General features: G+C 41.2%; 1 protein-coding gene across 1 annotated transcript in view; it reads right to left on the bottom strand.

Moving 5' to 3' along the window:
* atp1a2a (ATPase Na+/K+ transporting subunit alpha 2a) overlaps nt 1-16,861 on the bottom strand; it is a 97,527-nt gene that overhangs the window by 25,865 nt on the left and 54,801 nt on the right. The window contains exons 15-18 of the mRNA XM_080441107.1: nt 12,633-12,769; nt 12,016-12,166; nt 10,565-10,733; nt 9,254-9,408 (exon numbers count right to left, since the gene is read on the bottom strand). Coding sequence (XP_080297233.1) covers nt 9,254-9,408; nt 10,565-10,733; nt 12,016-12,166; nt 12,633-12,769 — 612 coding nt within the window. The remainder of the gene's footprint in view (nt 1-9,253; nt 9,409-10,564; nt 10,734-12,015; nt 12,167-12,632; nt 12,770-16,861) is intronic.

Here is a 16,861-nt window from a genome sequence, read left to right as displayed (position 1 = left end):
GAGAGAGAGAGAGAGAGAGAGAGAGAGGAAGTCCACGGGATCCCAATTCTCAAATTCTCAATTTTGGGATTTAAAACTGTGCTGCGGTACATCTATAACGTCGATATAGCACATGTTTTGCAGCTACAGTAGCCTTTTCCGCTCGGCATAGCGCCTGCTAAAAATACTCATAGCTCACTCAAAGCACAGCCTGTCACCAATAAATCTCTGCATGGCTCCCGCAGCCTCTAGCCTGGAGCCAAACTAAGCTGTTAACAAGCTGTTAACAACTGCAGGAGCATGGATGGTGGTAGAGAAAACTTACAGTATGTACGTAATGGTCTCTTCTGTCCTCACAACTGTCCTTATACGTTCTTAGATATTTATTTTATTTATTATGGAACTCAAGAAATATTTGAACTGACCATCCTACTACTGTAGTACAGTATATCCCCCAATTATAAAATGACATGCCCTAAAAAAAATACCTTCAGGAGGCTGCAATTCCACACTGGCTCCTGTCAAAGTCTTAACCTAACCCCCTGCCCCCCCCCCCCCCCCCCTCGAACTGTTCACTGTACGTATTTTTTGTCTACTGTTCACTGTACATATTTTTTGTCTACTGTTCACTGTTCATATTTTTTGTCTACTGTTCACTGTACATAATTTTTTGTCTACTGTTCACTGTTCATATTTTTTGTCTACTGTTCACTGTACATATTTTTTGTCTACTGTTCACTGTTCATATTTTTTGTCTACTGTTCACTGTACATATTTTTTGTCTACTGTTCACTGTTCATATTTTTTGTCTACTGTTCACTGTACATATTTTTTGTCTACTGTTCACTGTACATATTCTTTGTCTACTGTTCACTGTACATATTTTTTGTCTACTGTTCACTGTACATATTCTTTGTCTACTGTTCACTGTACATATTTTTTGTCTACTGTTCACTGTACATATTCTTTGTCTACTGTTCACTGTACATATTTTTGTCTTCTGTTTACAGTGCATATTTTTTAGTTTTTCATAACTTGAAATCTCAAGCTATTTGTATGATGTTCTGCATAGTAATGTTTATCTGTCTGTTTTCTATGTCACCATGATTTGAGTATGTGGGGATCTCATTTGAAACAAGCCGTTGGCTTTTATGGGCGATCCATTTTAGAGGACCTTGTATTGTAAACTGTACTTCCATGTATTCCTAAATAAAGTATTCAATCAATCAAACATTGGATTGTCATTCTGTCATTCAATGTCATTGGATGTTGTTTTTTTTCCCTCCCCTCTGTGGTTTGACCAATCAATCATCTGAACTCGTACATTGGCATTGAGCACTCGCAGTGGTGAAAAGTAACTAAGGACATTTACTTAAGTACTGTACTTTAGTACAGTTTTGAGGTATTTGTACATTACTTGAGTATTTCCAATACTTTTATTTCTACCCCACTACATCTCGAGTCCAAATATTGTACTCCACTACATTTATTTGAAAAATGTAGTTACTAGTTACTTTGTAGATTTTCATTATTATTACACAACACACATTAACCACTTCAGCCCTATATGCATTTCGGCCATTTGAAAATAGCCGATCTACAAGCTCACAATTGCTCACGCATTGTGAGCTTGTAGATCGGCTATTTTCAAATGATTTTTATACATCCGAAAACTTGAAATGGGACATTCTGTATAATGACTACTTTTACTTTTGGTACTTTAGGTACATTTTGATGCCAATACTTTTGTACTTTTACTCAAGACATTTTTGAATTCCGGACTTTTACTTGTAACAGAGTATTTCTATATTGCAGTATTGATACTTTTACTGACCACCACTGGATGTCACCCCCCCCCCCCCCCCCCCCTCAGTGGTTTTGACCCATCAATCATCTGAACTCGTACATATTGACCAGTGACTGGCATGTGGCCGCCCGGGGGGAGTTGAGAGTAGTGTTGATTTTGACAGCACATTTTGACTCAGTTTTAGTCATAGTCTTTTGAATCAAATTCCATTTAGTTTTAGTCATATTTTAGTCATCTGAAATGTTTTCGTTTTTTGTCAAGTTCTAGTCGACTAGATATCATAAGATTATAGTCGACTAAATCTACAGTTGATTTAGTCGACTAAAATGTATTCTGACGGTGCCTTGATGGTGTCGTATAATGGCTGATTTTACACTTGGTTGCATGCTGAAAATAGCCGATCTACAAGCTTTGTAGATCGGCTATTTTCAGAGCGCAACACCCGAGTGCAACCAAACATAAAACGACTTGTCTCAGTTCTACTGGATCTCTTCTCCACTTGTCCCCTACCTAACATTTTAGTCTAGTTTTTATTTGTTGACGAAATTGTCAATATATTTAGTCTTAATTTTAGTCATCATCGTAGCTTAGCTTTTATTTAGTTTTTCGTCAGTGAAAAAAGGTAGTCGCCGAACATTTTTCGTCATAGTTTTTGGTCGACGAAATCAACACTGGTTGAGAGGGAGTAAATTTTTCACTTTTCCTGAATCTGTTTATTTTTTTGGCCATGGTCTATGGATGGAAGCTGTATAGTCAGGCAGGCTGGAGGTCCCACAGCCTGGACAGATGGTTTTATTGGTTTATTGGGTGGTTGTGGTGTAAAGGGGTGAGGGTGTGATTTTGGGGCTCTTTGCTGTGTATGGGTGGAAATGATGGGAGTGTTTCATGGGAGCTGTGCCAAGGTTAATTGATCGGCAGGTGTTTTTCCCAAAATGTATAATTGTGCTCCTCTCTCCTCTTTAGTAGGGCACTGGCTCTGGGCTGCGCACATGCACGCGCACGCGCACGCGCACACGCACACACGCACACGTTAACCACTGTTTTAAACATTGTCGTACGACGCGGTGTCATGTGGCGAAAATAGACGACCTGCAAGCTCACAATTAACGCGTAGCCATGCAATGGGTTGTGAGCTTGCAGATCTGCTATATTTGAGGATCTAAAAACAAATATTTTTTGCCTATAATGAAATGGCCAAAAAAATTAGGCCAGATTGAAAGTACATGCGTGTCCAAGAGACTAAATAGAAAAGCGCGCCCGCACACACACACACACACACACACACGTGCACGCGCACGCCCGCACACACGCGCACACACACGCGCACACACACGCGCACACACACGCGCACACACACGCACGCGCACACACACACACACACACACTAAATGTTGAGAAGAACCACCGTTATAAAGGACTTTGATTTTAACGCATAATGGCAAGAAGCAGACTATATATAGACTTGGCACCACCGATATAATCCTGTGTTGTTGTTGTTCAGGTATATGTGTGTGTAGTCAATAAAACACAGAAGCTTTAATTACAAAACCGTCTCATCAATTGTGTCGGCGAGAAGACAAAATAGCACTCAGCGTGCTACAGTGACAAAACATCCCATCGGATGAGGACTTATTCTCATTAATTTTTCTCCTCAGTGGGTTGGTCAATCGATATGAACTTAGACAGCGACATTGACCAACATTTCAATATTTTTTTGCTGTTCATTCAAAAATAATTGCTACGGGCTATGGGCTCTGTAGTTTAGTCATGGTTGTGGTCCCGAGTCTGCACATAGTTTGGGGGTGCATGCACCCCTGGGTGTGGGCTATAATGGTTATTAACCCATTAAAGACCTGCGGTCGTTTCTACAAATCCGTCTAAATGAGTAGTTCTCAAACTTTCTCGTGCCACAAGGACCCCCAAAATGATATATATTTGGCCGCAGACCCCCCCATCTGAAAATGTTTTGTGCCAGGGACCCCCAGAAGAGAAGATTTGTGTTAAAAATAAATAATTATTCATACATTTTTCAAACACTTTCAATATTGTTTTCAAAAATCTAAATCCTGTTCTAAATCCTAAAACGTTATAAAAATGTTGCTATATATATATATAGCTAAAATCTTAAATGACTCTTTCCCAGTTTTAATGGGTTAACCTATAGACCAATTATTTGTTTACCAACATTGAGACTGGATGCACAGGTGATTGTTTCATGCAATCAATTCTCAACCTGTTGTTTTGGGGTGCGCTGGTTTCAGCCCACCCCAACCTCCTCTTGTGTGTTGGCTAGTGCTGCGCGTCCTAGCGAGACCTGACAGAATGGGTTTCATTTGCAACCAGTATGACGCTTGCAACCAGTGTGACGTCGTCTGTTAAGGGGTCTATACATTTCAACTTGGGGCAAAGTGTTGAAGAGAACTTATAAAAATGTCCCTTATTCACGACAGACTCAATACCGTAACAGCATAATAACATAACAGCTGCAACCGTCTCATTTCAGTGCAAGCCATGAGTATGTATTATGGAGATTTTCCATTATGCCTCCGACTTCTTACACAGCATTATGGGTGCACTTTCAAGAAAAACGTTTTGAACGCTATAAAAAGGCTGAACAAAATGTCATGCTTATGAACATCAAACCAGTTATCTTAAAAGCAAAAATCTCGACCCAAAAAAGGGGGCACATTACACTCCTATGATCCTCCATTGCTTATATAAACATTTATATAAAACTCTCCCCGCTAGCATGAAACCTAAAGGATCCATGTCTTTGATGTCACCAGGCTAAATGTGGAACCATTCCATACAGACAGCAGAGAGGATTCTTTTTAACATGAGCTGTAGGGGGTTTCCCCAGCAATAAACTATATGGCCAATTCATTAAAAATGATTTTTTTTTACTAGCTCATGCTTATGCAGTCCATGTTTTAATACAGAACTATTCCTCCTACTTTGTGTCCAACACTGATGTGATTTTAGGTTTTGTCTTATGGGGGGCTGCGTTCATTTAGGCATGTAGAGTACGTCAAATGAAGCTTAACGCCATTAGAAAAACGAAATGAAGAGATAATACGTCTCATGCAGTCTTTCTGTCTTTGCTTTCCGTTTTAACGGTGACAGATTGTGCCCGTCCAACAAAAAGCAGCTTGTCTCTGAGAGCTGCTTTTGACACCATCAGGAATACATTTGGAGTGGAGTGGGGATTGGAAATGACAAGAGAGAGAGAGAGGAAACAGTAGCACATAAATTGGGTCTCTCTCTCTCTCTCTCTCTCTCTCTCCCTCTCTCTCACACTCTCTCTCTCTCTCACTCTCTCGACATCAAACCCGTGTTGGCAGTGAGCCAAGAAAAGAAAAAAAGAGTATTCCACTGTGATTTTTTTTTCCAAAGTAGACTCTTTGGATAAAGGAACTGTTTCCAGGATACTGTTCTATCTATCTATCTAGGTATTTCTAATGTTACTTAATTTCATTCAATCCGGGGAAAGCACCCGTGTCATTTTAGATTTTAGCTATAGCACTGGTTGGTTCTCAAAGTGGGGTCCGGGGACCCCCAGGGGTCAGCAAAAGTAGTTAATATAGCGTATCATTTTGACCATTTTAACCATTATCGTATACAGAAAATCGTGAAAATTTGTGCAAATCGTTTTATTTTTTTAGATGGGGGGGGGGGTTCCGCGGCCAAATACATATAACTTTGGGTGGTCCTTGACATGAAAAGGTTTTGAGCACCAGTGATATAACAATATGAGTTTTTCAGAAAACATTTAGGATTTAGAAGACTTTTTTTTGTTTTTTTTATGGGCCTCAGGTCTTAAATGGATGAAAGGCACCTGCCAGACGCTAATGCTGCGACGCCTTGGGAGCCACACGCATCACTGTTGACACGCATTACATGCATCCAGAAGCCTTTTTTTCTGACCAGTGGTGGAAAGTAACTAAGTACATTTACTCAAGTACTGAAATTTTTTAGGTATTCTTTACTTTACCGGAGCATTTCCAGTTTTCAGCATATACTTTTACTTCTACTCCACTACATCTCAGAGGCAAATATTGTACTTTTTACTCCACTACAATTATTTGAAAACTTTACTTTCTAGTTACTTTGCAGATATAAATTATTATATTATAAAACGTACATTTACCACTTTAGCCCTATTTTATAAATACACTATTTGAAAATAGACGATCTACAAGCTCACAACGCGTTGCATTGTGAGCTTGTAGATCTGCTATTTTCAAACATTTGAGTACTTTTACTTTTGGTAAAAGTACTTTTACCAAAAGTACTTTTTGATGCCAATACTTTTTATTTTTTTTGGCTTTTATGCCTTTATTGATAGGACTGTAGGCTGAGAGGAAATGGGGAGAGAGATGGGGAGTGACACGCAGCAAAGGCCGTCGGGATCGGGAGTCGAACCCGCGACGTCAGGCTAGGATTGCCAGCCTATAGGTGCCCAGACGGTTACGCCAACCGTCCGGGCCGATGCCAATACTTCTGTACTTTTACTCAAGTAACATCTTGAACACAGGCCTTTTACTTGTAAAAGAGTATTTTTATATTGTGGTCTTGCTACTTTTACTGCCATTAAAAAAATATATATATATATATATATTTATTTTCACACAGAACCAGGAGGTAACGTGATCCAAAGATTTACTGCTCCATTCACTTCCTGATTAAAGTATTTGGGAATTATTCTGTATCTCGGCTCCTTTTGTCGAGACATGCTATTTTCAACTGGGTATAACAAGACAACAGGAGGTCGCAATGACATTTTCTTTTTTCACGGCAGCACGGTGAAACCCTCCATGATTAGCAACCGTCATGGGATCGATCATACTGGAGATAAATAGTCTGTAGTTCTTGAAAGATTTTAGTCAGAATGCAGGCAGAAGCTACAGCCTGTTTTAGAAAGCCCCCGGCAGTGAATGTGTTAAGTAAAATATCCACCACCACTGTCTCTGACTATATCCTCGCCTCTCCTACACACTCTCTCGTCTTTCATATTTTTCAATAAATCCACAGCGCCGCACAAAGTGGACTGTGTGTTGACGCTTCCCTTCAAAACATTTTCACTGTGATGTTGGTGGGGGGGGGGGGGGGTTTGACCTCCGTTTTCACAGGGGAAGATATAACCGCGAGGCATCGACGGTATGTACGCTCATAGCTGCAGATCCCATAACCCATTCAACCCGGGGGGAACGCATCTGATGTGTCATTTTAAGATTTATTCGGCTATTGAAAAATAGTAGATATACAAGCTCATATAGCGCGGCACCGAGTGCCGCGCTATGAGCTTGTAGATCTGCTATTTTTTGAAGAGAAAGAAATCGTGAAAATGTGTGCAAATCTTTGAATATTTATATATGCAATTTTTTTTTTACTCAAATCTTTGCTTCTGGGAGGGTCCCTGTAACAACATATTTTGAGATGGGGGTCCGTGGACAAAAACGTATCATTTTGGTGGGGCCTTGACATGATTTTTTTTAAAGAACCACTGATATTGTGGCAACATAAGTTTAAAAAAAAACTGTTAGGATTTAGTTTGCTTTAAAAAAAAAACATATATTTAAAGATTTGCTCACGATTTTTCAAAAATAGCAGATCTTCAAGCTCGTATTTTTGAATAGCATAATAGTATAAAATAATGGTTATAGCTAAAAATCTAAGAATTACACAGTATGCGTTCTTGGATTGAATGGTATAAGAAATATCATGCTGGCATCACTGAGGAGGATAAAAACATATACAGGCTGCTCATTCAGCTCATAGTGCTGGTGCCTGCCTGGTGGTATGAAATACAACCACAGCAGCGACGAGGCAATGTTTACGTTTCGTAAAATAAAGGTTATGGCTGCGCAAATGTCAACAAGTGACATTTATCAAAAGCCCTGTATATGTCTTCACACCGGCGGCGATACCCAAACAAACCTGTGGGCTTCTTTAAAACCTTGAATTTTTTGTTTTTATAGTGGTACCAATCAATGAGTAAGAACTTAAAGTATACTACGTTCTTTTCACAGTGTCGCGAATAGGTAGCAAAATTAGCCAACCTACAAGCTCACAACGCGCATAGCGATGCGTCGCGTTGTGAGCTTGTAGGTCTGCTTTTTGTGCTTTTTTTAAACCTTTTCTGCGTATTAATGAAATGCCAAAAATAGGGACGGCAGGTTTAAATTGGTTAAGTCGTGGGTTTTATAAATAGTTTACCAACGAAAAATATTAACAAGAGCTTGTGACTAAATAACAACTAACATTGGCACAATGCGATGCCACGCATTGTGAGCTTGTAGATCTGCTATTTTCAAAAAAAAAATTATACATTCGATACATTTGAAAACTTGTGAAATGGGACATTCTGCATAATGAGTACTTTTACTTTTGGCACATTTTGATACGAATACTTTTGGACTTTTACTCAAGTAAATTCTGAATAACAGACTTTTACTTGTAACAGTGTTTCTACATTGTGGTATTGATGCTTTTACTCAAGTAAAAAAGGGGAGTACTTTTTTTCCACCACTGACACACACACTTATTGCCTCAAATGCACGCACGCACGCACGCACGCACGCACGCACGCACGCACGCACGCACGCACGCACGCACGCACACACACACACACACACACACACACACACACACACACACACACACACACACACACACACACACACACACACACACACACACACACACACACACACACACACACACACACACACACACACACACACACACACACACACACACACACACTCTCTCTCTCTCTCTTATGGCCTCACACACACACAGAGGCTCTGTTCAAGGCAGATGCGTCAGGCACACAACATGGATCAGATAGGAAGGGAACACAGGAGATTGGAGACCAAAGGGAACAGATAGCGGTCGATGGCGCGCATCCCCTTCTTTAACCCTTTCAGACCGGGAACGCATCTGTGTGTCATTTTTAGATTTATTTGGGCTATTCAAAAGTAGCAGATCTACAAGCTCACTCGGTGCCACGCTATGAGCTTGTAGATCTGCTATTTTTTTGAAAAATCATGGAAAATGTGTGCAAATCTTTGAATATATATACATTTTTAAGGAAACATTTTTAACTTGAATCTTTGCTTTCTACAACCTTTCTAAAACATTTCTAAAAAAATTCTACAAATATCTTTTAAATCCTAACAGTTTTTAGAAAAAAAACGTATGTTGCTGTAATATCAGTGGTTCGCAAAAATGATATGTATTTGGTATTTGCTATTTTTTTGAAAAATCATGGAAAATGGATGCAAATCTTGGAATATATATATATTTTAAAGAAAACATTTTTAACTTGAATCTTTGCTTTCTACAAATTTTCTACAAATTTTCTACAAATACAGATGACACACAGATGCGTTGCCGGTCTTAAAGGGATAAGTGGAGGTGCTGTTATGAGTGCGTCTCGGCAGCATGCAGACTCTCTCCTCTCACCATGTCGGTGCCCAGGTCGATACAGAGGATGGTAACGGTTCCCAGAGGGAGGGGAACGCTGGCGATGATGAAGAGAAGGAATGGAGTGATCTCCGGGATGTTGCTGGTCAGGGTGTAGGCGATGGACTTCTTCAGGTTATCAAAGATCAGACGGCCTGCGGGAACAGACAGGGGGAGAGAGAGAGAGAGACAGAGAGAGAGAGAGAGACAGAGAGAGAGAGAGACAGAGAGAGAGAGACACAGAGAGAGAGAGACAGAGAGAGACAGAGAGAACCGTTGAAAAGTATTAACAAGCGCTTGAGACTAAATAATAACTATATTTAATCCATTGGAACAGAGGTTATTTTTTCAATTTCCTGAACAGGGATGGCTGGTTGAAGAGATACCACATACACAGTATGATGGTATGATAAAGCCACTGATTAAAGGTATACTAGGTAAGATCGCAGATCTGTGTGTGTACACACACACTCCCCCCTCCCCTCTCTGACAGGTATCAAAGTGATTGCTGTCTTTGATGCATTCATTGATTAGAGAGAGCACCAACGAGCACCGAACGAGTTTGACACTTTTATGGCCCAATCAATCAACTCAGTGCACGACCCCTTTGAAGTTCAAAGGGATCAATTAAGAGCTCCGGCCAAGCCCCCCTCTCCCCCCACAGCCAGAGGCATCCCTGCAAGGGAAGAATGTCAACATAAACAGTGGAACAAAACCAAAACACAGCCAGAGGGATGTGTCTTTCTGCAGGAAAACACCCCAGCATAATTATATTCTAGTGGCTGATAGAGGGGAAAAAAATAAAAAATATATATTAAAAAAATTAAAAAATTGCCTCAAAGTTACCTAGTTAACCTTTAACTCACATCAGTAAAATGTAGTAAATCCCTTATATTTCATAAACTGCGACACCGCCTTAACTCCCTTTTATGTCTTCTTTCAATGCTTCTTTCCTCCTCTAAATCCTACCCCCCCCCATCTTTCCTTCCTCCATCCCCACCTCCCTTAACCCATTGATACCTGGAACGCTTCTGTGTCACTTTAGATGTCTTTGGCTATTCAAAAATAGCAGATATACAAGCTCATAGCGCGGCACCGAGTGCCGCGCTACGAGCTTGTAGATCTGCTATTTTTGAAAAAATCGTGAAAAAATATTTTTTATATTTTCTTCAAAAAACTGTTAGGATTTAGATTTTTTTAAAGAATCGCCTCAGGTCTTAAAGGGTTAATCCTCTCCAAACCCTCCTCCTTTCTCTAAACGCCACCCTCTGACCCTCTCTTCACCCCCTCCCCGCCCCCCCGCCTCCTCACCCTCCTCCACGCCGGTGACGATGGAGGCGAAGTTGTCGTCCAGGAGGATCATGTCGGCCGCCTGCTTGGACACGTCGGAGCCGGCGATGCCCATGGCGACCCCGATGTCGGCCTTCTTCAGGGCGGGCGAGTCGTTGACCCCGTCGCCGGTCACCGCCACGATGGCGCCCTGCGTTATGGCGTCGTCCGGGAAAAAAGACGGGGAGGGGGGAGGCGGGAGGGGGAGAGGGAGGGACCCCAGGACAAGAGGGGGGAGCAGGAGGAGGAGGAGGAGGAGAACGGAAGAGAAGTCATTGAGATGGGGAGTATACAGTGGTGGAAAAAGTACTACAATTCTTTACTTAAGTAAAAGTACCAATACTGCAATATAAAAATACTCTGTTACAAGTAAAAGTCCAGAATTAAAAATGTACTCGAGTAAAAGAACAAAAGTATTGGCATCAAAATGTACTTAAAGTACCAAAAGTAAAAGTACTAAATATTTGAAAATAGCCGATCTACAAGCTCACAACGCGTCGCGATGCGACGCGTTGTGAGCTTGTAGATCTGCTATTTTCAAATAGCCTAGGTATAAAATAGGGCTAAAGTGGTTAATGTATGTTTCATTATATCATAGTTTATATCTGAAAAGTAACTAGTAACTAAAGTTTTCAAATAATTGTAGTGGAGTAAAAGTACAATATTTGCCTCTGAGATAGTGGAGTAGAAGTAAAAGTATTGGAAATTGGAAATACTCAAGTAAAGTACAAATACCTCAAAATTGTACTTAAGTACAGTACTTAAGTAAATGTACTTAGTTACTTTCCACCACTGGGAGTATATAGTCGCGGGAGTTGACACACACACGCGCGGCGGCTCGGCAAGATAAGTGGCATGATTAAGCCTCATTTCATGTCAGAGGCTTAATCACGTCTTTTCAAAAGAGGCCCCAGAGAGATTAAATGAAATGTGGAATAGACTTGAATTTATTGAGGGGAGAATGACTGGAGGGGGTCAATTATAGGGTGACCTGCACGTGTGTGAGCACTGTGCGCATGTGTGTGCGTGCGTGTGTGTGTGTGTGTGTGTGTGTGTGTGTGTGTGCGTGTGCGTGTGCGTGTGCGTGCGTGTGCGTGTGCAAGCCAGCAACACATTGCACACACGCACAGTGCATGTGACAGTCATATGAATTTAATATGGCATCCCGCCATCAAACTTGTAGATTATTAAGTGGAACTCATTTGCATTCATACATCCATTCTTTGATACGTGCATATGCACAGACTAGACTGTAACGTGTACATGCAGTATTTAGTAACATGCAGTTAACAATATAATGTGCTATGCCGTCCCTCGTCGTGCAGCAACCTCGTATCTCCATATTTCATGTTTTTACGTTATGCAAAAGTAGCGGAAATACTTATAACGCTTATAATAAGCTAAGACTTGGCAACGCTATAGGTCGTGGTCACCTGTCTCTGGCAGCCCTCCACGATGATGAGCTTCTGCTGGGGCGAGGTGCGAGCGAACACGATCTCAGTGTGGTAGCGGAGGAGGTCGTCCAGGTACTCCGCTGTCATGTCCTTCAGGTCCGACCCGTGCACCACGCAGGCCTTGGCATCCCTGCCGGTGGGGGCATACACACGTAAACACACATGCACGCACACGCACACACACACACACACACACACACACACACACACACACACACACACACACACACACACACACACAAACACAGAGAGTCAGAGAAGATTATGCAAACCGAGGCACTGACATTTCCTTGAATGCACTTGGTATTTGCGTTGCATTTTGTCTTTCTCCTCCTCTGCCCTCTCTCTCTCTCTCTAACAAACATTTTCTCCAGTGTGCGCACGCGCATACACACACAAACTTGAGCACATGCCCAGGACAGTGTCAGTGACACATACATTACACACAAGCACACACACAGCACAAACAAACAAACATCTGTGCAAGCGCGCACACGCACACACACACACACACACACACACACACACACACACACACACACACACACACACACACACACACACACACACACACACACACACACACACACACACACCTGGGGTTGACTTGGCTCAGGGGAATGTTGAGGCGCGCGGCGATGTCCTCCACCGTCTCGTTGCCCTCGGAGATGATGCCCACGCCTTTGGCGATGGCCTTGGCCGTGATTGGGTGGTCCCCGGTTACCATGATCACCTGACCCACGCAGAGGAGAACCAAGAGGCCATAAATCACGGCGGTATTATCACAATAAAACCTCTGCTGTATTTCATCTGTGTGTCATCGCTCTCAGCATCACAAGAGCTATGTGCCCCGAGGCCTATAAGTCACCTGAATGGCGCCCCCGTTGATGCTGCCGGAGCATTGGAACTACTCACTGCGCTGCCTGCGTTGTTACGCTATACCGATTCTATGGGGGGCGGGGGGGGGGGGGGGCAGGGGGGGCTTATCGTCGCTGTCGGGTGGAAAACTTGTATGTCCAACAGTGGTGGAAAAAAAGTACTCAAATGTTTTACTTAAGTAAGTACTGCAATGTAGAAGTATACTCCGTTACAAGTAAAAGTCCGGAATTCTAACTTGACTTGAGTAAAAGTACTAAAGTATTGGTATCAAAATATACCTGAAGTACCAAAAGTTTATAAGTACTCATTATGCAGAATGTCCAATTTCACAAGTTTTCAAATGTATAAAAAATCTTTTGAAAATAGCAGATCTACAAGCTCAGTGAGCTTGTAGATCGGCTATTTTTAAATGGCCCGAAATATATATAGAGCTGGAGTGGTTAAATGTATGTTGTGTAATAATAATCAAGATCTACAAAGTGATTAGTAACTAAAGTTTTCAAATAAATGTAGTGGAGTAAAAGTGCAATATTTGGATCCGAGATGTAGTGGAGTAGAAGTAAAAGTATTGAAAATTGGAAATACTCCAGAAATTTTAAAATACCTCAAAATTGTGCTTGAGTACAGTACTTGAGTAAATGTACTCAGTTACTTTACACCACTGATGTCCAAAATGGTTACTTTTCAGTAAATGGGGGAAAAAAAATAACCTGTGTTCCAATTCCAAAGGGGTTTCAATGTAGTTATATTTAGTCGCGAGCTCTTGGCTTTTCATTTGTTCTATATTTATAAAAACCCACAGGCACACTCAACCACTTTCCCTTTAAAAAAACTGATCTACAAGCACACAATGCATTGCGATGTGACACGTTGTGAGCTTGAAGATCGGCTCTTTTATCGCTACTTTTGTGACGGACACACTCTTGTATAACGAAGTAGGGCATTCATTTATGAAAAAGAAAAAGAAAACATAAAAAGGTTGAAACATGGAGATACAAGGTTTCTGCTACGACAGCGACGAGATTACAGTATTATAAAAACATCCGGCAGACAGCAACAGGTGGTATGGAGTCATTTGCAGGACTCCTGTGGGACTGTGTGTGAACACTGTAGATCATCTGGCTCCTCTTTCTCTGTATCTGTTATATAAAACGCTCCTCTCTCTTGGAGCTTGTTAGGGATTGAGTGTTTGCTCAAAGGCACGTGGAATCAGGGCTTTCAACAGCTCTGGAACCTGCGGTCTTAACCCTTTAAGACCGGGAACGTATCTCTGTGTCATTTTAAGATTTCTTTGGCTATATAAAAATAGCAGATATACAAGCTCATAGCGCGGCACCGAGTGCCGCGCTATGAGCTTGTAGATCTGCTATTTTTTTGAAAAATCTTGCACATTTTTGCAAATCTTTGAATATGTATATTTTTTAAAGCCAACATTTTTAACTCAAATCTTTGCTTCTGGGGGATTCTACAAATGTCTTCTAAACAGTTTTTTTAAACAACTTATGTTGCTATAATATCAGTGGTTCTCAAACCTTTTTCATGTCAAGGACCCCCAAAATGATATGTATTTTTCCGCGGACCCCCATCTCAAAATATGTTGTTCCAGGGACCCCCAGAAGCAAAGATTTGAGTTAAAAATGTTCGCTTTAAAAAAAACATATATTCAAAGATTTGCACACATTTTCACAATTTTTCAAAAAATAGCCCAAAGTATAAAATATGGATAAAGTGGTTACACAAATGCGTATGTAGTAAATATAAAATATATACGGATATCGTCTCTGTCGGGGTGGAAACCTCATATGTCCAAAACTGTTACTTTTCAGGATAGTAGCAGATCTACAAGCTCAAAACGCGTCACTTCACGTTACATGTTTCAACCTTGCAGATCTGCTACTTCTTGATATTTTTTTGTGTGGCGCTTTAGTATGATCAAGCAGGGACGTTCATTTACGGCCTGACGGCGACGGAGCCCCACCGGGAAGGACGTAGCGCCTCCTTTCCTATACTCCTCCTCCTCCCCGTAGAGGAGTTGCTATAGCGTGACGACAAAAGATCACCTTCCCGGCCTGGCCCGCCCTCCCAGGAGAAGTGTCCGACTGTGTTGGCATTAGGGCTGGTGAATTAATGTTCCAATATCGAATATTCCTCGAAAATGGGGAAAATATGTATATTCGAATATGAAAATGTATATTCGAATATAAAAACATTTTTAAAAAAGGGACAATACAAAAAACAATGTATCAAGTTATAAAAACAAACAAAATATAGTTTTATTGGATCCGAGCACTCGATATAGTTTTTTGTATTGTTTCTGTCAAAAAAAATTAAAAAAAATATATATATATAATAATAATATTCGAATATATTCGCATATCTGCCAATTTTTAAGACCAATATTCGAATATTATTTCTGAGGAAAGTTGACAGCCCTAGTTGGCATGCTCAGTGGAGACTCCACAGTGGTGGACATGCAGTACTTTACCGCTGTGGTTCTCAAACTTTTTCATGTCAAGGACCCCCAAATTGGCACATATTAGCCCCGCGAGGACCCCCATTTTAAAAGATATATCAGGGACCCCGGTCCCCCATAAGAGAAAGATTTTTATACAGTAGTGATTCTCAACCATTTTAATTTCACAGGACCCCCAGTTAGTTTGATATGCATTAGGCCACGGACCCCCATTTGATACCAATTTTGATCTCTGGGACCCCCAATCTGGCCCTGTCTGTAGTGTCATCAGGGTTAATTTAACTCTGAGAGGGTACAACTTTGTACCCTCTCAGAGTTAAAGACAAATAAGGGTCAATTTGGTTCCTAACTATCAATTTGGCTGGGGACCCCCTGGGAACCCCCTCAAGGACCCCTGGGGGTCCCCGGACCCCACTTTGAGAAGCTACGGCTTAACAGCCGTGCCACCCGAGCGAGCGCCATATAAGACATTTCAAAGACCGCGTGGTTATCTCTATCTACTCTTATACCCACACCTTTGTTATAGGAAAACGCCTCGCCTGCCTCCGTTAAGGCACATCACAGAGTGTCTTAATTACGTTTCAGTATCTTTCTTTGAGCGTTAGACCTCATCGTGCCGTGTACATCGATCATGAGATGCTCTCCTTCGCAGAAGCCACCGGTAACCACATTAATCACACCCTCTCCAACTAAAAAAAGGGCTCAGATCAGATCGAATGTTTGCTCAGCCTCCACCTGATCCCGTTTTTGTCAGCGCCATTTTTTTGCGATCCTAAAAGAAACCCAATCAAGCGGTTCACCGCTCTGAGAAACCTTGATGGATGAGGAGGCCCCCAGGAGAGAGAGAGAGAGAGAGAGAGAGAGAGAGAGAGAGAGAGAGAGAGAGAGAGAGAGAGAGAGACTGACCCTTTTTTCCCCCCAACGTAAACGGCGAAATCATACCAACAACCAGTGGTGGAAAAAGTACTCAAATGTTTTACTTAAGTAAAAGTATCAATACTGCAATGTAGAAGTAGGCCTACTCTGTTACAAGTAAAAGTCCGGAATTCAAAATTTACTTGAGTAAAAGTACAAAAGTATTGGTATCAAAATGTACTTAAAGTACCAAAAGTAAAAGTACAAATTGTTTTGAAAATAGCAGATCTACAAGCTCACAACGCGTCGCGATGCGACGCGTTGTGAGCTTGTAGATCGGCTATTTTCAAATAGCCTAGGTTTATAATGTAATAATTTATATCTGCAAAGTAACTAGTAACTAAAGTTTTCAAATAATTGTAGTGGAGTAAAAGTACAATATTTGCCTCTGAGATGTAGTAGAAGTAGAAGTATTGGAAATTGGAAATACTCAAGTAAAGTACAAATATCTCAAAATTGTACTTAAGTACAGTATTTGAGTCCTGAAAAAATGTACTTAGTTACTGTTACACCACTGCCAACAACAAGGCTATCCCCTGGAATTACGGCCAACCGGAC

Source organism: Gymnoscopelus braueri (assembly GCF_963280865.1).
Source record: "Gymnoscopelus braueri genome assembly, chromosome: 10".
Lineage (NCBI taxonomy): Eukaryota > Metazoa > Chordata > Actinopteri > Myctophiformes > Myctophidae > Gymnoscopelus > Gymnoscopelus braueri.
Note: the sequence above shows the minus strand (reverse complement) of the source record. Positions and strands in the feature narration are given on the sequence as shown.